We start from the raw sequence: 22,010 nt of genomic DNA, 5'->3' as shown, positions 1-22,010 counted from the left end.
CCAAAAGACAACACATGCTTGAAAACTCTGTCTGAAAAAAACTGTTTTGCTGGTTTTATTTAGGACTCTGCTCTAATGAAGGAGATGGACTTGGATGCTGTGGAATTCGACTAATGTACACAGCTATAGGATGCTGTAGCGCTCAAAACTTCAATGGACAAACAGTCTAGAAAGCTATTTTTCCTGTCTGTGTCAGGTTCTAAATTAATCTTCCTGCTTTCCCATTAAGAAAAACACACTGGTCACTGGTCATTGGCACAATGTAATTCTAATTAGAAAAAGACAGATGTAACATTTCTAGAGACTCTGTCTCCCAGGACCAATGTGGCTAAATATGTGTAGATACACAGTGCTGCAGGAATTCTGAGACTTATAGAGCTCCAAGTGATTTGAAACATGTACTTTGATATTCAAATAGGAGTTTAGTAGTTTAAAATTAGCTGTGGACATTGTCTCATTTTAAAGCCATATAAAAGTGTGTAAATTTAATTGCCAAAATAATTAAAGAACCCAAAAGATTTTGCTGTCATATTCTTATCTCCATTTTATTTTCAGAATAAACAGAGTCAGCACAGAATTTGAAAACTGTATTGAACTCGGTAGTGCCATTATACACAGAAAAACACTTAAAATATTTAGATTTTTATATCCCACCTGTGATCTATACAAATTGTATTGAAATGGGAGCGGAGAAGCAAGATGTTTCATTGTTTTCATTTCTCTACAACTCTCTCTGAAATTTTCAAAAGCCATTTGTATGTCATTAAGTCTTTTAAGATGCCAGTGCAAATGACTGATGGTGAAGGAATGGGTCACGAGTCTGCAATACAATCCAGGAGTCCATCCACTGAGGTCCCTAACGTCTCTAATTAAAAATGTATATTATAACCCAGATTCTATAGCTTATTGGCACTGCCATTGGCACAGAATGGTGGGGAAGAAAAGTTATATTAGTGTTTCTATTTGTCATTCTTTCTGTTTCAGGTTTGGCCAGTTTCCTGAGTAAAGGTACCATTTCTTTCACTGTACAGCTTCTTGTTGGCCATACTTTCTGTGCTTAGGAGCAAAGACCAGAAGTTTGTTTAGTCAATGTAGCTGAGCAATTGCTGGTGTGGGAGATGGAGAAGCATGTGAACTGACTCCATGGTGTAACACCAGACAGGACGTAGCATCTCCCCAAGGAATGAGTAGCTCATGGGAGAATGAAGAGGTTTCAGATGCAATTGGGGCAGTAAGGTGAAGAAGATAGTAGTCAGCCTTTGTGCAGAAAAGCCTGGGACCTCCTGGCCTCATCCAGACCTTCTGCTAGTGGTTCCACCCAGAAAGGGGAAAACCTCAGTAGAGAAGGAAGATCTGAAAAGTTTCCAGTTGTGTTGCATGGTGAATGCAGTGGGAAGTGGCTATTGCAGAAACTGAGAGTCAGGGTTAATTTTTCTGTCAATGCAAATGTGCAAAATATAGTGAACTAATCACTTGTATTGAAAGTTAAATGTACGGTGCAGAGAAAAATCTATATTTACAATGAAGTCACATTGCATTCCACATATGAAACTCTATTTCCATACGACAGAAGTTGTTCTGGTGTAATATTCAGCCACATTGATTGTATATTTCTATGCCAAAATGCTGTGACCAAAATGAAAGAAGACAAGCCCATTTAATTATTCCTAGAGCTAATACTGTTTAATTTATAAACAAAAAGTTCGGTCTTAGAGCTGCATTGTTTATATCTACTGAGAAGCCTCATGAGGTCATGTTTTTAATTTAGTATTTTATCTTAAATGAGATCATAAAAATATAACACCTTGTCAACAGAACAAAGAAAGTACATTTTTATTGACCTGTAACACATTGTATGGCTTTATAGAGTTTTGCTGCTAACTACTGCTCTAGCTTGTCTGTCATTAAGTTGAAATATCTGCATTACATGCACTGTGGCTTGGCTATAACAACAACAACAAAAAAGAGGAACCCATAGAATGTTCATATTCTTGTACCATGATGAAAGTCAATAAAGGGACTGGTTCCTAGTTTCTGGTTCATGGCACATTTTTTTTTTTCTCTCATAAATTTGATTTAGCTAAGGAAAAATCCTAGAAATAATTTATAATTGGAATGCTGATTTTATAGTGAATTTAGTGAACATACTTAAAAGGGAGAGCTCTCAGTTTGAAGCTGCTGTCATCGTGTCTTTGCACAGAGATAGCACAGGGTATCAGTGTCTATCTCTGTCTCTCTCCCTCTTCGATGCTATATTTATCAGCCCCCTGGCCATAAAAGGTCTGGACTGGGGCTCTGACATTCCACTGACTGCAGGCATTATTTTTGTTCTGGAGCTTGAAGTTCAATCCTTACCCCTCGTCCTGACTACCCGTTTCTTTGCTGGCTTCATCGTTGCTGTATTTTTCTGCGATTCATCCACTTGAGAGCTATTCCAATCGCTACTGATCATTTGGGCCCTGGTAAGCATTCCTTCATGACAGAAAATTTTATGTGTTCAATTATTTTTGATCTGAATCTGTAATGCCGAGTTGATAGTAGCTCCCTTCATTCTTCTCAGCTCAGCAGTTATTTGAGGCACTTGTGGATGTGAACTGAAGACATCTGAGAGTTCAGCTGTGAAATAAAGTAGTGCAAGGGTTTGCTTATTATCAACTCAGCTATCCTTGCATATTGTCAGGGTACTCTCAAATGAAGCATGGTTTGCTAGATACAGGAAGAATTCATCGTGTAACCTCCTTTGGGCTTAGAGAATGTGTAAATTAAGTATTTTCTAGTTGTATAGCATGTCTTGTGATCTGTAAAGCCATTGACTGAGCTGAATGACATATTATGCTTTTTCTTGCTTACAAGAGTTTGTGGTTTTTATCTGTTTCATTATTTTCATTGATTAAAGGAGCAGATATTTAATGAATTACACAGACTGGTAAACAGCGCAACAGGTAATGCCAATAAAATAACTTTCTTTAATGTGTAGCTACATCCTATGAACAAGTACAGAACTGCCTGTCTGCTCAGCAGTCATTCTGGAAATTCATTTCAACAGCTGCTAACATATAGCTCCAAACCCTGCATATTTGTCTAACTATGGCCACTAATATTTTTAGGCCAAGCTCTGCAGTTACGAAATCCTACACTAAAGGGGGCCGGTTAGTGGACATAAACTAAGTAGGTATAGATAACATGGATTTTATAGAACATAAAGATGACAGTGAATTTGATAATCAGACAGTGCTCCAAATAAGACCAAAATCCTTACAGGGTTCAGAGTTTCTTGTAATCAACTCTAGCGTCAGACTCCTATATCTGATCAGACTACTGCAACTAATCAATCCTGACCTGTGAGCAATGCTTGACATTTCAGAGGAAGTACAAAACACAACTCATAGCGTGACAAAATACCTATAAAAGGAGTTTCCTCTTACATGATGTGAGTCAGAGTTGGCCTTTGATTTGAACCAGGAGAGCTACTCATTGCCCAGCTCCTGTCTTATTGCCGTAGTTCTTACTCCTGTCGTAGACTCCTCCTCTTACTCCTGAGGACAGTGAGGGCCACACCTTTTATATTTGGAAGAAAAAGTTTGACTTTATATGTTTTAAATATGCTGACTTTAAGTCCGTCCACTGCTTGTTCTTTTTCCCTGATAAGATGCAAATGAAATGCCTCATTTAACTTCTCCTTGATGGGCAACACATGCAGTGTTTTATACTTTTGGATCACCTTCCTTACTGTGAAGCTTGGAAGGTTGTGGGATTCCCTGGGCGACAGGACTGTTAGCATTGTGGCTGTTGTGTCCATGATGAAGCAAGCCAACACTGCAAATAAAGCTGGTGAAGATGAAGGGAGACAACTGTAATACTCTACAAAAGGAAAACAGGATGTTCTCATGTTCTTTCCCCTACAGAGTGCAAAATAAGACTCATCTGCATGTCTTAACTTCACTCAGCAGAGTTCATGATGGCTTCCAACCCTAAACCTAGCTCCACTGAGCTGGGAGAGAAAACAATGAAGAAAAATTGGAAAGAAATCTTCTGAAACTAGGCAAGTTAAGAGGAATGATGTACTACTGAAGGCCAACAAAGTAAAATAGACAACAAGACAAAACATTGATAGGTATTCAAAACAAGGATAATAGACAGAATAGTTGTGTTCTTTAGACTTATATGAAAAAATAGCCAGCAGGATGAATAAGGAAATTAAAGAGGAACATCAGTTTTTGCCCTAGAGAACAAAAGGCTAATGCTCTTTGCCATTCCTCCCTCTTCCTCAGGTAAAAATAAGTAAACGGATAACCTAGTCTCACTGAAGTCTTAGTTTCACAATTTCTTGTACACACTTAAAGACTTCTGAATTTCTTTCTTGTTGACTTCCTGCAAACAAGTGATCTGCTATCATACAAAGGGCAGTTCCCTTGAGAGAGACCTGAAATGTAAGGAATTTGAAACTTTTTTGTAATTTGCCTGAGTCTGGGTGAGTATGTGGGCAGTTACCAAAGAGAACAGTTTGCAATTTGTTGACTTGCTCTCTGAACAAACTACTAAAGAAAAAGACAAGGACTGGAATCTAGGCAGCATAAAGACCAGGGGAAAAAAAATAAGTCTATTTTCATGAAGCTGAGATTACACTCCAGCTGTGTAAATGCATTTTATATCAGAACGTCAGGTAAGTTGTTTCATTAACATGAACAAAATCAGAAGCAGAACAAGTCTGTTGTTGTCAGTGATATTAAAAAAAAGAAAAAAACCACAACCAAATGAAAAACCAACCAACCAACCAAACCCAAGAATCCCCACCACAATAAGAGATACCTTCTACTATTGTTTTGGGATCTTTAAATTCTTCTAAACATTCCCCCATTGGAGCTCATTTTTACTCATAAGCAGGCACCTCTTCAGGGACAATCCTAGCCATGTTGTAAGACTAATCACCAGTGCAAGGAGAGAGAAAGGTTTTCACAGGGATTAGCAGAGGCAAGTTTGCATGTCAGAGAAGAGCTGTTTTAATAACAGCAAAATAGAACAATAACAAAACAAACACTGAATTGGCAGCTGAAAAAAACCCAAGGGAATCCTTTCTGCACACAACCCTCATTCCATTTTGAGAGGGGAACTACTTCTCACCTGATCAAATTTCCTACTCTGACTGCAAGACAATCTATCGATGACTGCGCGAAGAAAAACTTAGACGGGGATCTCATCTGGGAGAAGTTGATTAATGATCTTGAACATGACATTCTAGGTTAAAAAAATGTCACTTGGATGGAGGAGCATGATATTATTTTAGTCATTGCATGTAGACTATATCCCTGATTACACTGTAAAATTATGATGAGCTATTTTAAATGGATATCTGGTATCACACAATGATCAATATCATACATGTTTATAGAAAAAGGTGACATCCTTCTCAATTTTAATGTTTTTAATTAATTGTTAAAATATTAAAGGGAATATTAAATTCGATCTGAAAATTTTATTACAAAAATGAATGAAATGTTCATATATTTTTATTCCAGCTTGCCAAGAACTGTATAGCCTTGTTGGAATTGCTCACGCCTTTTAAAATAATTTATTACTTTATTCTCTCTTTTATAATATAACAAAAAAATTTAGACTGTCTCTGAAGAAGTTGAGCACAAAAAATGTGATTATGAGGAGCGGCTGAGGGAACTGGGGACTGTTTGGCATGGAGAAAAGGGGGCTGAGGGGAGACCTTATTGCTGTCTACAACTACCTGAAAGGAGGTTGTAGCATGGGGGATGTTGGTCTCTTCTCCCGTGTAGCAAGTGATAGTAAGAGAGGAAATGGCTTCAAGTTGCACCAGAGGAGGATTAGACTGGATATTGGGAAAAATTTCTTCACTGAAAGGGCTGTGAAGCATTGGAACAGGCTGCCAGGGAAGTGGTGGAGTCACCATCCCTGGAGGTGTTTAGAAGGCATTTAGGCAGGGTTCTTAGGGAGATGGTTCAGTGCTAGAGTTAGGTTAGCAGTTGGATTCGATGATCCTGAGAGTCTCTTCCAACCGGAATGATTCTATGATTCTATGATTAGTTGGCAGTAATGAGTGGAGAAGTTGAGCATGTAAACCTTCAGTAGTTTGGAGTAACAGGGAAGCCAATGACAAATGGATGGACACAATAGTGCAAGATTTTCTGCTCCTGATAAATGACGTATTAGTGTCTTGAAAGTTAAATACAAACATATCTCAAAGTCTACAATGCATCATAACAAGATAACCCTACATTTATTGTGTTTGATTTTAGATTTTTGAAGTTTTAAGTTCTGTGTTAGCTTTTATTTTCTATATTATTTGTATGCTCAATCAGGAGTTTCTTTGACGTGTCTTTATGTTTGATCTGTTCTTTTCCAGACACTGTCCTGTTATATTTATATTCAGAAACGTGCAGTAAAAACAAAATCAGAAGACACTCATGATGTCTTTACCTTTCTACCAAAGACACCACGAGCACTATGACCGTGCCTACCGCCATAAAGCGCTGCAGTCGACTGTAAGCCAGTACCAAAAGGAAACAAAGAGCAAATCTGCTCTCTATGCTCAAGGATCTACAGCTTATGCCAGGGGCTCAGCAGCCTATCGCCATGCATCTGCAGCAGACTTCAGCCTTGACTCTTCAGCAGCATATAGTCATGGCTCTTCAGCCTATGACCTTGAGTCGGCAGCCTACAGCTACGGATCTACAGCTTATGATCACTCTGCCGCACAAAGTAAAAGATCAGCTGCCTATAGTCTTGACTCTGAGTCCCTCAGCAAGAGCTCAGCTGCCTACAGCCATGGATCTGAATCCATCAACAAGTTGGCTGCGGCCTACAGGCTGGGATCTGAGGCCTACAGTCTCGGGTAAGTAAATCGGTCTTTGAAACAATATTCTGAAGCAAAAATATCCAACTACCTCCCCTTGAAATCAAGGGTAACACTCTCCTCCTCTTCCACAGAAATTGTCTCTGTAACTTGGCGTCTTGTATTTTCCAGGCTTTGTGTTTTCCTTTGGCTTTGGCAATGGGAAGGACTGTGGTCACCTTAGTTTGTTGGACTAATTCATGTGTGATGGTTGGATCGGCATAAGAAGGGCACTAGCAATGCTGAAGTGGCTGAATGATGAGATATTCACACTTCAAACTGGTCAGGCACGAGGCACCTCTCCTTCCAAGTTGGTTTAGCTGTATTAGCACAACCGAATTTAATATGCAGTGTTGAGATAGCTTTTGGTTTGAGTCTGGTTCTTTTCTGGCTGGGTTGGAGCAGTATAAGAACTTAGAGCCATTCATGCAAGCTTGAGCTGACATGTCCATATATCTTTAAACAATCGTTCTTTGGCCTAATGGTTTCACTTTTATGCCGAGTGTTTCAAGAAGTTGAAATTTTCACACTGTGTAGTGGTTGAGGTGTGCTATTTTGAAAGTAGGAATACCCTAAAGTGTTTATCTTGCACTAGAAGAGCAGCTATGCTTAGCTGCCATGTCTTTTGTCTGATTAAGATAATAAATATCGCTCAAGCAATTACATTAGCAGAATATTTTAGATATCACAGCATAACATTATTTATATGTATCTCAGAGTTTTACAGAAATGAGGGGAGTATTAAAGTGAGATCAGAACAGCTGTTAGCAGGAGAGAAAATGATCAACAAATTATAGCCCAAAACATCTGCTTGCTGATATATTAAGTTAGAGTGTTATTAGCAGAACTGATCAAATCTTGTCCATTAGAAAAGTTAGATTTTGAAAATGGAACATCCTCAAAGGATTGTGGATGAAGATGGAATTTTGGCCAAAATCACTGAGGGAAAGACTACCTGTACCGCAACACACAATACCTTGTGATTAGAGCCTACACTTGGCTTTCAAGAAGTTCGGGGTCAAAGCTCTATTTACCAGGGCCTGTTCAGGAATTTGAACCTCAGGCTGTTAGAGCCCAGATGAATGACTTGAATACTTCACTGTTTTGGGCTGGGTAACATCCATTCTTTGCTGTTGAAACAAGTTCACTTGTGCAAATAATTAACCACCGGGTGCAGCAGAGAGAAGCTGATTTATAACCTGTTGATGAAGGGAAGTAAACTGGAGGTGCTGGGACTGAGGGTTATGTTTCCAAAGAGAGCTGGGTAGGGGAAGATATTCCAAATGCCTGCAGTGAGACAGCTGTGCTTACATGCTGTGGCTGACCCTAACCCAAAGCCCCTTTCTTCTTATAAAAAATGTTCCCATAAGAAATGGGACCATGACTTGGAGTTGCAAAAAATAATGTAAAAAAACCTGCTTCCGAGTCCCCGTTACCCTGGTTTGTCAGATGAGTTTCTTCTGAAACCTGCGTATTCTCACCAAGAGCTCCTTTACCATCAGCAAAGTAATAGTAAAGGAAATCGAAATGCTTAATTGGGAGAGAACCTAAAGCATTTCCAGGTTCCCTGAGGTTTTGTTTGAGATAATAGCTTTTGTATATTTGGTGATACTTCCAAGCTGCTCTGTAGTACAAGAGTTGCCAACAAGTTGATGTACTGTCCTGGTAATTAGACACGAGAATGTCTTAGCTGTAATTTCTTTCTTTGCTGTGATCCTGTCCTTGTGTTGAATGTTTGAGAAATTCTGTGCTGCTATGTAATACTAGGACTCAGGAGATTAGAGCTTGCACAAAACTTAATTAAAACATGAGAGAATACAGTTCTAAATTACGACCTCAGCATTTAACCTACTTTTATGGTTAATGCAGCCTCTGTGTTGATATTTGTTTGGTTTTTGCAGTCTCTTTTGCTGCAAGAGGTAAAACAGAACAAATAATGAGACTATTTGGTTAGATGTAGTGCCAATTTAAAATAATTCTTTACAAGTTTGCACTATCTTCCCAAATAGCCCAGAACACTTCAAGGGATAATGTAGAGACAAAAAGTGTTGCTAAGATAAATTGACTAAATCAAAGACTTTCTGATTTCATCTGTATAAAAGAAATGACGTAGGGGGGAAAAAAAAAAAAAAAAGTCTTAAAAAACTTTCAATTTCAAAACATAGAAAAGGCCCTGAATTGAAATGTATCTAAATGATCTACAACTGTGGTGGTTGCTTCAAACCTGAATGCACACATTAATCCAAATCCAGATAAAATTCTTCAGCTAACAATTGATTATTGCATATCACTGGATTTTAATATCAAATCTACATTTATGTAAAATGGATATAAATTTGTGGATGAACCCTTTTAAGCCCAAGAAGAAAAGTAATACTACCAAAATCCTAAACTTTTATTCCAGTCACTTCTTATTTTTACCTAAAATAGCTTCTGCTAAACTTTACTATACCTGCATAGTTTAAGTCTCATCCTTTTCTGTAGACACCATACAGAAGAAAGTGTTCATAAAGTGACAGTGTTGACATGCAGCTAGTGCTATGTGAGGAATTCATCATGGGAAAGCTGTGGAGAAGGACTAGGGACAAGTGAACCTGCAAGACCTTGACCTGAACAAAATTTTCTGACATTAGAGCCTTGCTCGAGTGAAAAACATGCCCAGACCAGAGACATAAACTGCTTGAAGAAGATGCAGCTTGCTTTTCAAGAGGACAAAAATGGCTCCCTTTGCAAGTGGGATGTCCCTTCCCCACATTTCAAGCCTTCTTCACACCAGAACAGCTTGAAGAAGTAAAAGGAGAGAAATGAAAACTGGGAAAACCAAGAGCAAGTAAAGAATCCTGCATCTTTGCTGAGTACAGTTTGCCAAAGCTGCAAAGCTCTGGGCTCCTAAAAGAAAGCGAGCGTCACCGTGTACAGGTTGCCACCTCACACCTCGTGCTCTATACCAGCTCATGGGGCCACCTCTACCTGAATGTGGCTTCTTTGGCCTCTGCAGAGCTGGAAGAAGCAGGGTGTTCTCATTCCTCAAAGAGTGGGCAGGGTCTGTATAGGCAAGGGGTGGCAGCTCTCTCACACAATCAGTCGTCGTGGCCACCCATCCTCTTCCCTGCCCTGTCCTTGGGGACTGCTGGTGGGGGCAAGTTGGATCCTGTGGGTGAACTTTCTTCACATGGTGTTGCTCCATCATCCATGTGTTTCTGAGAAGCTTTCAGTCAGGTCTGCCAAAGCTGCTTATAGCACTACAGGCCTGTCAGATGGAACTGATGGATTAAATCCGCTTACCTCTTTTTTTTTGGAAACTCAGTCATTTGCCTTTGCTCAAACTTGCTTGTCCCTGTGTTATTTTCCTGGACAGAAGCATCAAATAATTCCATTGTGTCACAGACAGGTTATTGGCCACCAAATGAGCCAGAGACTTGCTTAGAGAGAAAACAGAAGCTACTGGTGTGGCTCAGGCATTTGCATATATTTTGCAGGTCAAACGAAATAGCAAAGAAGACATGGCACAATTCAGGTGAACCAGGCAGAGAGAGGGAAGAGGCTTTACTAACTTGCAATTAATTACACTGCCAGAGAGTAAGAGTGAATGGTCTCTGAACAATATTGTAACCAGGATCACGACAGGGCTGAGTAAATAATACACTTTAAGAAACACGAGAAGACCATGATCTTGGCACTGCTCATCCTTTCTTTTATTATACGTGAGGGTTAAGAAGGTGACTTCCAAACACCATAGCCAAGCATGGAAATTGTTTCAAGGAGACTTGCTATGTGGAAACAATTCCCCATTAAAAAAACTTGTTGTGGAAGCTCTGTTAGGGAACAGTGTGATTCTTGCCAGCGATATTGCCTGGACCTGTGACAAATCTGTCAGCAACTTTAAATGAATATAGTCACCAGAGAATGCCTCTTATCTTTAGAAACTGGCTCTAAAGAGTTCTCTTCTGAAAATTCTTTTCCTCCCCCTACCCCTCCTCCTGTAACTGGGTTCGCCAATCCACTCTCTCCTCTTTACGATGAGTAAATTCAAACACTGCATATTAGGAAAGAAGACGCTGCTGGAAAGGGAGCCTGGAAAATGCCTCTTGGCTAATGGAGCTCCTCCAGCAGATACAGCTGGCACAGCTATTGTGTATAACAAATGCATCCCTTCCTGCTGTTGGAATAAAGTGAGAGACGTAACAAAACCATGCTAAGGACAAGATATATTATGTTATATACAGATGTCTTTTCATGCAGGGGTGGAATAACTAAGGAATAAGGTGTCGTGGTCCACTCCTAGAAGACATTTCTGCATCCATTGTGCACAGACTCTGTGCAGGGTAGGAAATCTGTCCCTTCAGGCACAGGAACAAGAGCAGTGCCAACATATTAAAGTACATTCCTATCTGAGAAAAACAATCAAAACAAACCCTCTAATTGGGACTTCTAGTGGCCCTTCACGACGTTGTATTTAGTTCCTCTGTTGGCCTAGAGGGAAAAGCTATTAATGGCAATCTGGTTTTTACATCTCTGCAGGGCAACACCTGTGCCTTTAGCATTTACAGTCACACAACTTCCAATTCAGTGACTCTACCAAGAAACTAGGAAAATGCTGGCATTGATATCTTAACATGCTGAAAACCATCAAGAAATGAGGACAGTAGTCTTGGGTCACCAGCCTTGATAAGGCTTTACAGATAGTATCTGACCTGGAAAAAAACATACATACGCTAGCTGGGCATATCAAATGAGACTGAAAGCTGTTAAAAGGTCATGATACTGTTCCTCCCTGTGAAACTAGAGAGCACTGATACCCTGCTCCTTCTCCTCTGGGGAGATTCTGTTCCACATATCAGGTAAAAGGTTGGAACATTTTAAAATAAAGGGCAAGCCTGTAAAATCTGGTTCAAGAAAGCAGCGTCCTCCTTCAGGCTACCTAAATAATGGTTATGGGCCGGGTTTGGGTTTTGTGTTGGAGAGGAAGAAATAGTAATAACAAACAGGAAAACAGGGAAATAAACCATGATAGAAATAGTGACTGATTTGTTTTCCCATGCAAAGATCTTCATTTGAAAATGCATTCCTACTAGGCTCCTCACAGCTCTGTCTGAACAAAAGCAGACAATAGGAGGATTTGGAAAACAGAAACATTTTCCACTGCTTAAAACTCATTCACCTCAGCTCTTGGTTTATGCAGTGCAATTCTAAAAAGAGATTCTGGAGTTACTCTGGTTACCTCTCCGAAAACACCAGCTGGATGTCCTGATGTGGTCATGATGCAATTCTAAATTTCAGAACAGCTGTGAGGGAAAGTGAAAATAAAAAGAGAGAGCATGTTGTGTCTGTATTTTAATCCAAGGTATGCTCATAGCTGAAGTACTAAGTACAGTTCTTCTCATCTTAAAAAATACAGTCTGAAACCAGAGAAGGGTTAGAGATCAGCAAGGAGGGCAGCGGGAGGTGTGGAATACCTTCTGCCTAGAGAAGATAAGACACTGAGGCTCTTACCTTGGGAAGCAGGCAAACGTGAACATGTAATGTTGATGTATAAAACAGGGAAAGATGTGCAGAGAGTGAACAAAGAACAATTTTTCACTATTTCTCATGCAGAGCAACGTGTAAGCACAAAAAACATTGTAAAGTTGCAGATTAAAACAGGTTCAAAAGAAAGTGCCATATTCATACATAAATAAATTGTAAGCTCGCTGCTACAGCCTGGATACAACCTCTGGCTCAGGATGTACCCAGCTGTTTGCTGGAAACCAAAAAGGATTTATCAGGGGAAATATTTGTCTATATCAGTTTTCTTTTTACCTTCTCTTAACCATTGCTGGAAGAGTAAACCGGTCTAAAAACACCATTGACACTATTCAGTGAAACACTTCTCACTGGGGCTCTGCTTGGTCGGGTCAAGTTTTTGGAAAAGAAAACAACTGAAGTAAATTGGTTTGAGTGCTGTGTTAGCAACCTGAGAACAGCAGACAATTACAGGATCCACTTAGATCAAATTATCCATTTCACAGTTATCATCTCTGCTTTTGATAGCTGAGTGCTTGCTCCTCTGTACCACTATGAAGTGTCAGGACTCAACCCTTACTCTTAAAAGGCAGCACCACTCTCATTGCAGCTACCCCTTCCAGGAAAGGGACAGAAGAAAAGACATTTAGAAACGTGCTTTTCTGGTCGTAAGCACATACATACACGGGGCAACCAAAGCATGCAATAACATGAAGGATCCAGTTTGCCTTTAATGTTTCTCACCATTTATTTGACAGCAATGCACTTGTAGTTGACTGTAGCGATTGCACCACATCATTGCTCAACCCAGCAGTGAGGCCATTGCATACTCTGCTTCACTTCATCTCTTCCCTTTTATTTCACTCTGCCTGGGCTTTTTCCAAGTGTTTGCTGCTGGGATTTCTGTCCCTAAAGCTGGATCTGCCTCCCTTGGACTCCCTCCCTGGCTGCCTTGGGCAGCATCTGGCATCAGACCCTGAAGCAGAGAGTTTCCCTCTCCCATAGACTCAGTCTGTGCCTTGGCTGACCCAGCAGTGCCTGCCGTGGTAAAACCTCAGCCCCAGTCCTGCAGTGTGAGCACTTTTGTTTTCATGGAAACCAGGGTACAGGGTGAGGAGGAAGGAAGGAAAACCAGTGCAAGTTTGCTTTTACCCCCCGTAATGAGTTTGTCTTGGCCATGGTATTGTAGGCTTGGTGACACTGGCTACAAAGTGGGCACCTGGGGAGCACAGAGGAGAGGACTGCCTCAATGTGATGCCATGCAAGCCAAACAGTCGATTCTGATGAGATGGGCACTAAACAGAAAGGAAGGGAAACTCTTACTGACTATGCTGGGAGTGGTAGGGCAAAGAGATGAGGACTGGAAAGCAGGTGTGGGAGGGGATGTAAGGATCAGGCAAGGAACTAGAAGGAGGAGAAGAAGAGATGACAGTAAGAAAGCCATTAAGAGAGCTAGAGAATGGGAGACTGATTTAACATATGCTGGGTAGGGACAGAACTCAGTCTGAGCAAAGAAATGGGCACAAAGAAACAAAGGAAGGAAAGACAGGAGAATGAAACTGAACTCACGTGATTTCACACACAGTCTCACATGGATAGATTATTAACACATATTTTTGAAATTAAGCACTCTTCCTGGTATGATTTGTGTTGGTGGCGCCTCTGGAACTTGGTACTTTGGCAGGGCTGGAGCCTAAGGAAAACATTAGCCCAAGTATATATCTGCAAACTTACATCTCATGTCTAACAATCTCAGGGGCTCAGCACTAGCATGAGTTCTGATTATATGTGTACAGCATTCTGCGAACAGACACCAGATTAAGGTACAGGAAGGGTATGGGAAGCAGGTTAGCCATGTTGGTGAGACATGCCTGGGCTAATGAGACTTGCTGGGAAACTGCATGCCTTAATTCTGCTCCTGTACCTGTGCACATAAGCAGTAAGCTTATGCTGTGTAGACAAATCTCCAGACCAGATGCAGACTCACATATGATTTCCCTTGGCGATGTTGAGACAGAAATTAACAGACACTTTGGGGATTTATAGAAGGCTGACAGTTAATTAGGGTATTCCATAGAGCTGGGAGTTATAAATGTGTTGCATTGAGAAAGGAGGACAGAGGCATTTGGAGCTTTTTTAACACCATTTGCAACCATGTTAAAAATGAACCCAAAATGACTGCCTCAAATATGCTTCACACTATTCAGAATCCCTCCCAGGCTGGCTGGTAAAGGAAGCGTTTCATTTGGTTTGATCTTCTTTCTTTCCACTCATTCTCCATCTATCTGTGCTATGATAAACAGTGTTACTTCACTCAGCTCTCAGTTTTCAATGGGTTGAGGTGGTACAGGAGAGCAGTGGGAATGGCAACACTGGTTACTGAGCAATACACCATCCTACGATTTCTGTAGAGAGATTGAAAGACGTTATTGCTTTGAATATATTTGCACATCAACATTTTGTTTGGGGACCCAACAACTTCAGGACTGTAAATTTTGGAAAAGTAGAGGTTATGGGTTCAGATACAACCTTTAGAATTACTCAGTGGTCTCTGACTTCAGAATCTACCAAAACTGAGTATACAAACTCTCCAAGTCACAAACCAAGGAGCTATTAAATGCGCATTGCTACCAGGTGTATTGTTTATTCTCTCTATTTAGATTTAATATCAAGGGGAATCAGTGTCATATTTGTAATGCCAAGATTGTTAAAAGTGCATTTAGTCATGTGTTTAACAACTCTGAAACCATGGCTATTGAAAATGAATTTTTCTTGCTTATCAAACAACAGACAGCAAAAGAATTTAGTACTTTAATCTTATTTTAAAGTGTTTCTTAATGGTTTCTCTTTTGAATGTAACAATATTATTTTTATTTTAGACTGAAAGATTCCAATTTAATGATTGAAGATCAGTCCTATAAGATGAGTCCCAAAGCGAAGAGAGCAAAACAGAATTTGGTATCTGAGGACAAAGAGAATGAAGCCATAGACTACTCAGTGCCCATATTCACAGGACGGTATGTTCATTTCCCTTTTGTTCAGTATGTTATTTCTGACATTTTATTAACAAATTACAAAGTAACTAGTCCATTCATTTTTTTTACACTCCTGGATCTCAACATGGTTGTTTACACTTCACATGAGTGATAACAAGACAAAGAGAAGCCAACTGTCTGGCAGAAAACAAGACACTGAGCATCCAGAGACAGGACAAACAAACCTAGGTCTCTGGACTTTGTTTTGAACACGTTGTCAGGACCACTTTCTATGAAATTAAGATATTATTATAACCTGGTTTACTGGGAACTGGACAAGCATGTTGTCAACATTATTCAGCTTATTCTTTCATTTTGAAGACTTGTTCTGTAATTCAACGTCTCCTACCAAGCATTAAACATAGAAACAATGAAACGATGTGCTAATAATTTGTCCTAGCACAGGGAAAACCTGGAGTTAAACCAAATACTCTCTTAAATCACCATAATGATTCACACTGGTCTCACGTGTTGGTGGTATTTATTACATGGTTGCTACTGATGTAATAGGTCTTACTACAGCAGTGTCCTCAGTAAAGCTGAATGTGAACTTTATGTGGAAGCCAGAACTGACACGAGCAAGGAGGCTCCTCTACCCTTTTTGGGGCATGGCATACTGATTTTATTAGGAGTCTCCAACAGTTTGAGCATAGTCACTTATTCAGATTAATACATACTGGGGTGTGCCCTGGAAAACTGGTTCTTGATTGGAGGCCAGGAGTTGAACAGAAACCTTCCTTCAACTTGTGTTTCTTCTGCACCACAGTGTTTTTCATGGGACACTTCCAAGCTGTTTCTGGAACTCAGTGCTTTTCTGTCTACTGCTTAATCAACACCTGAAGTCAATTCTTTATGTCCAAACTTGTGCTCTCACAGAATCACAGCATGTCAGGGATTGGAAGGGACCTCGAAAGGTCCAATCCCCCTGCCAGAGCAGGAACATTTAGATGAGGTTACACAGGAAGGCGTCCAGGAGGGTTTTGAATGTCTCCAGAGAAGGAGACTCTACAACTCCCCTGGGCAGCCTGTTCCATGTTCACATGAAACTAAGTTCCATCTTGTCAGTGGGAGATGTTATTGCTTTGGCCTTTTGTACCAGCAGTTTGGTTTTTATTACTTGCCTCCCACTACCCCAGAATAATTTTTTTCTCATCCCTTGCATATTTCTTTGTTAGATTCACTGCTCTTTGATCCAACTAACATTCAGCAGCACACAGTTGCATTTTAAAATAATTTCTTCAGAGTTTCAGCTGTATCTTCTGTGACATAAATACATAAATATGTCTCACACAAAACTTGAGGTAACATATTCTCAAGGCTTCTCATTACATTTGCACTTCACCCAGTGATTCTTCTTACATAGCAACAGATTTGCAGGTCACCATTATTTGTCTCCCATTCCCTCGAACACAAATATACTCCCTTTATATTGTGTTTAGAGTCTACAAAAGTAAAATTTATAGTGTTTTTCAGTAGCTGAAAATCATGACTGATGGCAGTACTGTTTTAAAGGCCCCTGTGATCTTAACATATCATGTTAACATCTTAACAAATAAGAGATTTCTTTTTCTTTTTTTTTTTTTTTTTGTAAAATGAATACAGTAATATCTAACTCAGTGTGATGGTGTGTAGCTTCATTTATTTGTGTCTGTGCAACACTTTAGAATCCTACATTAAAAGATATTGTTGGATACTTACATCATTGTCACTATTCTTCTTACTGTTGTTAGCATCAATCTTACTTTTTTGTATATGGCAACTCAGGAGGCTGTGTGTGCTTTTGTGCCTCTGAAATGACCCAAATATCTTTCTAAGTAGTAAAAAAAAATAAAATTAAAAGGGCATATGATGTTCGTTAGGGTGCCCTACTCAACATGGAATGGAATGGTTGGAGTATCTCTTTTAGGCTTTTTTTTTTTTCTGTTGGCATCATGTTCATGACCACTTGCCAAGACTGTGGAAGTTGCATGCCACATTCCTGTCAGATATTTATTTTTGTTTGAAAGATAACAGCTGAAGCCCATTGAACCTTGTGCACATTACATGTCATTCCCAAATTCCCCTGTGAAATTGATGTATTGTTTCCCATGGGCAGATAGCTTTTACAAGGAATAGTTATTTATAAAGGTCAGATCTCTGTGGGTTCTTCAGAGCTCTTGCTCTTGCCCATGCTGCTGGACGACCTTCAGCACCCTGTCACCGTTTCCATTATTTGGTTCTATTTTGGAGCCCTCAGGTTCTGCTGTAAAAAACTTCCTCACTCATATTATTCACTTCATGACCATTCTTAAACAGCTAGTCTAAACCTTGCAAGATAAAATTAAGGACAGGCAGCCAGTATTCTAGATAATAGAACACCCAGAGCTTGATTTTATATCGTAAGTGCTAAAGATACTGGATGAGGCTCATAGAACTATTTGCAACAACTAATCAACCTTTCCCAAAGGACTGCTGATGGCAGATATCCTTTAAATTATAGTTTCTGTGTGCTCTTTGGGGTTTGACCCCTTTGTTTCTGTTTGAAAAGTGTTTTCTACTGAAACCTCTGAGACTTGACTACAGAATCAATTTTTAAATGATACTGTATGCTACTTCTGATGCATTCATCATTTCAGGGAACATGTTTCACTTTGATCTGAAGATTATAACAGGAATAAATGATTAGCAAATCTAAATATTTAATACTGTTGATTAAAAGCATCTGGGGATCACTACTGCAGATGACTAGGCTGAGTCCTATATTAGTCTGAGGATATTCAGCAGCTCCCAGAAGATGCTTTATACCTTGAGGAGTGGGTCCACACTGTACAGTAATTAAGGAGGAAATCACGTCAGCTTGCCTTTGAAGGAAAATGCCACTGATTTGTTTAAACTGAATGTAGATAGATTCATATTCTTTAAACTGAGTTTTTAAAATTGTCTCTAGAAATCTCTGGCATATCTCTATAGCTTTGGATGATATTTATGGGGGAAGCTGATGTGCCTAAGTAAAGGGAATCAGTCATCTCACTGATACTTTTAAGGATCTTTCTGTTAAAGCAACGTGAAACACAAAAGGTTCAAGGTAGGGTTTGAACAAATGAGGGAGGTCAAAGCTCTATCTTGTTAAGTAAGTTTTTTAGTCTTTTGAGCAATTTTTATGCATAATTCAGTTTACAGCACTTACCATTTCTTGGTTGTCTTGCGACTCACTGAACTGACCCTGTAGCCCAAAAATAAGGGGCTGGACACTTAATTATGGGCTTGAATCCAAATTTTCTTGGATGTTGAGATGTGCTATTAGGCACATAATATTAGCAATTTTAAAGAAAACAGGAAAAAAAATCATTCTAATCATTTTTCTTTGTAGCAGTAGTAGCGTTTTATGATAAAATAGAGAGGCTGTGCTTGAGTGCATTCTGGAATTAAACAGAGGCTGCTTTCTCTAGAGTATTTGCAAGATGGCACTTAATGAGAACTTAAACAGACGCTCTTTTCAGTGTGCCATCTAATGTAACCCTAAAGTAACTAAACTCAGCAGAAAGTTATTAATGCTTCTCCTTATATCAAGAAACTCTCACTATATATGCATTACTACAGCAGCTGTAATGTCCTGGCAGTGCCAAAACAACAGAGTACTTCCACATGTGCATGTGCAAATAGGATTGGGCCCATTAAGAGTAAGCGTTCTTTGCATCCCACTTTTGTAGAAATCCCGAGCAGGGTGATTCAAGAAAATCCTTAATAATCTTCCTGAAAACATTTGGATGAACAGCCACCCTACAAACATTGCAGGGTTGAATTTTCTATGAATAATGAGAACATTTGTGATATACGGTAATGAGCCTTTTTGTATAAATTACAAAGGATGACATTGTTATGCAGCCATGATTATCTCCTGCCCCTTTGGTAGTGTTACTATGAGTGCTATAGCCATAAGTCAATAACTGAAGATCAGTGGGTATGCCTTACACTAATCTTTATAGCAATGGATATATAAAACCACAGCAAGATAATGGTTAAACTGAAAATGTGTATGGTGTAGTTATATAGAGAGGCACTGAAAACAGCCATGACTTCAGACAGTGAACTAGTCATTCTGCAGTACTATTCCCTGTTTTTTCTTTAAATACATTTGAGACTGTAATGGCAGAAATTAATTTTCAAAGGCTGTTGGCCACTGTACTTGGCTATTTTGATAGAAAGTATAAATGGAACATGTTCTCGGCATTTTCCAATGGGATTCTGATTTTTAAAAATTCTTTCAGAGAAGTGAGTATCAGTGGGATCACAGACACGGAAGAAGAAAGAATTAAAGAAAGTGCTGCATATGTTGCCAAGAGGAACCTTTTTGCCACAGGGGAAGGAGTCAGTGTCAGCAAAGTGGCCAAGTCGACTTCTGAAGAGGAACACCATGAAAAAAAATCACGGAAAGTAGCAATCCGGGAGTCTGCTGAGCGTGTGGCCCTGAAGAAAACGGTAAAAGAGTAGAAATGAACACATAGGCTGTAAACAACATGGATCTTTTTTTTGTTTGGTGTTTGTAACATGCCTAGCACAATAGGGCCCTGATTTACACTGTGGGTAGTCACAATTACAGTAGTAAAAAACAAAAGCTCTGTGGATAACCAACCAGTTGAAACAGTTACCCTGGGAGGATGAAAGATCCCATCAGCAGGAAGGGTTTGAGAGCAGGTCTGTCAGTTTTGCATTAGAGCAAAAGTACAGAAGACATCTGAATTTCAGACCTATGTCACCTTTCAGTCTGTATTTAAGAAAAATAATTAGATGTGCAGGATTATTTTACTTAGAATAGTTTTAAGGAAAAAAAAAGACCATAAAACTCAGGAAAATCAAATCTAGATATTTTGGAAGGAGAACCACTTAAAGATGAAAGCATTGTTTTCTGTGTCAAAGTGAAATAAATACATTAAATATGTCTATCTGGATACTTAAATAAAAAATGGGTATCCTTTTACTGGTCTTATAAAATGCTTTTTTGCATATTAATAGTTTGCATTTATAACTTCTGGAGTTTATAATCACATGTTTCTTTTCTAGCTAGAAGAGACTCAGGCATTCCACAAAAAGTTGAATCAAGATAAACTTTTACATGCTCCTGAGTTTGTTATCGAGCCTCGTTCTCACACTATCTGGGAAAAGCAGAATGTCAAATTTCATTGCTCCGTGGCTGGCTGGCCAGCACCTCGTGTTACGTGGTAAGTTTGTATTTTACCACATAACCAATACCTTAAGTCACCTCAGTGAATGTGGTGTTTTTTCAGGAACGATAGAAGTTTGATAAAAATGATCAGGTACAGAGGCCTGCAAAACACCTTTCAAGTCACTTTGTACATAAAAAAAGCAAAATATTAAAAGCAAAAATAATTCTTTGTGTAACAACAATAAGAATACATAGATTTTTTTTTTTCCTTGCATGGAGACATCAAGGCATTCTTCTGTCTCCTGATAAAGGAAAAATAGCAGCTTAATTTATTGTCAGTACTATCCTCGAAATCATGTTTTCCAAAGACTTCTGTTTAGTCTACAAATGCCATTAATGTCCCTAAAGCATTAACATGTGCTTTGTTTATGAACTGGCTGATTGGCTGCTGAGCAGTTATAGTGCTGAATCTCCATGAAACTGAAATCTCATGATGTAGGGTGTTCATAGCAGACACATAATAATTAATTGAAGTGAAAGACTGCAGACAGATCCAGGAGCATCCAAATCTTCTGAAACCTTTAGAGGCCATTGGAAGCTTTCTACTCATTATGACAAAATCTTTACTGTAAGAATAAAGTTTAGTCTGACTGGAATTGAATTTAGCTTAGTTAACAGTGACTTCTGAAGCTTTACTGTCTCATCATCTGCTGAGCTGAGCTTTCTTATCTGTTTCATGTTACACAGATACCATCAAGTTGTTAAGATAATAGGTAATAACGTTTTTTTCAAATATAAAATGAGATTTGATGCTTATTATTTAATTTAAAAGATACTTCTAGAATGTGTATATAAAACGTGTGAATGTGTTTATAAAATGAACAATAAAGGAGCTTGTGTTCAGCATTAAGCATTAATTAGGAATAAATCCTATGGAGATTCTATTTGTGGAGACAACAGAAAATATCTACTATATCAGGTTGTTAAGTAGTACTCATACTTGGCTTTATGGACTCTGTGTTTATTTTGGTCTTAAAACCCTTAATCTCAGGACTTGATTAAAATTGCTACTAAGATGTACATTAGGTATCAATATAAATTGGAGAACAACCTCTTAGAGAGCAGTGTAGGGGAAAGGGACCTGGGGGTCCTGGTGGACAGCAGGATGACCATGAGCCAGCACTGTGCCCTTGTGGCCAAGAAGGCCAATGGCATCCTGAGGTGTATTAGAAGGGGGTTGGTTAGGAGGTCGAGACAGGTTCTCCTTTCCCTCTGCTCTGCTCTGGTGAGACCACATCTGGAATATTGTGTCCAGTTCTGGGCCCCTCAGTTCAAGAAGGACAGGGAACTGCTGGAGAGAGTCCAGCGCAGGGCAACAAAGATGATTAAGGGAGTGGAGCATCTCCCTTATGAGGAAAGGCTGAGGGAGCTGGGTCTCTTTAGCTTGGAGGAGGCTGAGGGGTGACCTCAT

The 22,010-nt window shown here is 39.4% G+C and overlaps 1 protein-coding gene across 7 annotated transcripts in view; it reads left to right on the top strand.

Moving 5' to 3' along the window:
- Positions 1-2,304: 2,304 nt before the first annotated feature.
- Positions 2,305-22,010, top strand: part of MYOM1 (myomesin 1) — a 79,951-nt gene continuing 60,245 nt past the window's right edge. For 6 of the 7 annotated variants that reach the window (XM_065832029.2, XM_065832028.2, XM_071804213.1 and 3 more), the window contains exons 1-5: positions 2,305-2,462; positions 6,371-6,859; positions 15,241-15,378; positions 19,644-19,854; positions 20,437-20,594. In XM_065832029.2, coding sequence (XP_065688101.1) covers positions 6,432-6,859; positions 15,241-15,378; positions 19,644-19,854; positions 20,437-20,594 — 935 coding nt within the window. In that variant the 5' untranslated portion in view covers positions 2,305-2,462; positions 6,371-6,431. Of the gene's footprint in view, positions 2,463-3,905; positions 4,043-6,370; positions 6,860-15,240; positions 15,379-19,643; positions 19,855-20,436; positions 20,595-22,010 lie in introns of all 7 variants that reach the window. The other variant, XM_071804212.1, reaches the window with a different exon arrangement.

This window comes from Patagioenas fasciata, chromosome 2 (assembly GCF_037038585.1).
Source record: "Patagioenas fasciata isolate bPatFas1 chromosome 2, bPatFas1.hap1, whole genome shotgun sequence".
Lineage (NCBI taxonomy): Eukaryota > Metazoa > Chordata > Aves > Columbiformes > Columbidae > Patagioenas > Patagioenas fasciata.
The sequence above is the reverse complement of the archived record's forward strand: the minus strand, read 5'-3'. Positions and strand labels throughout refer to the sequence as shown.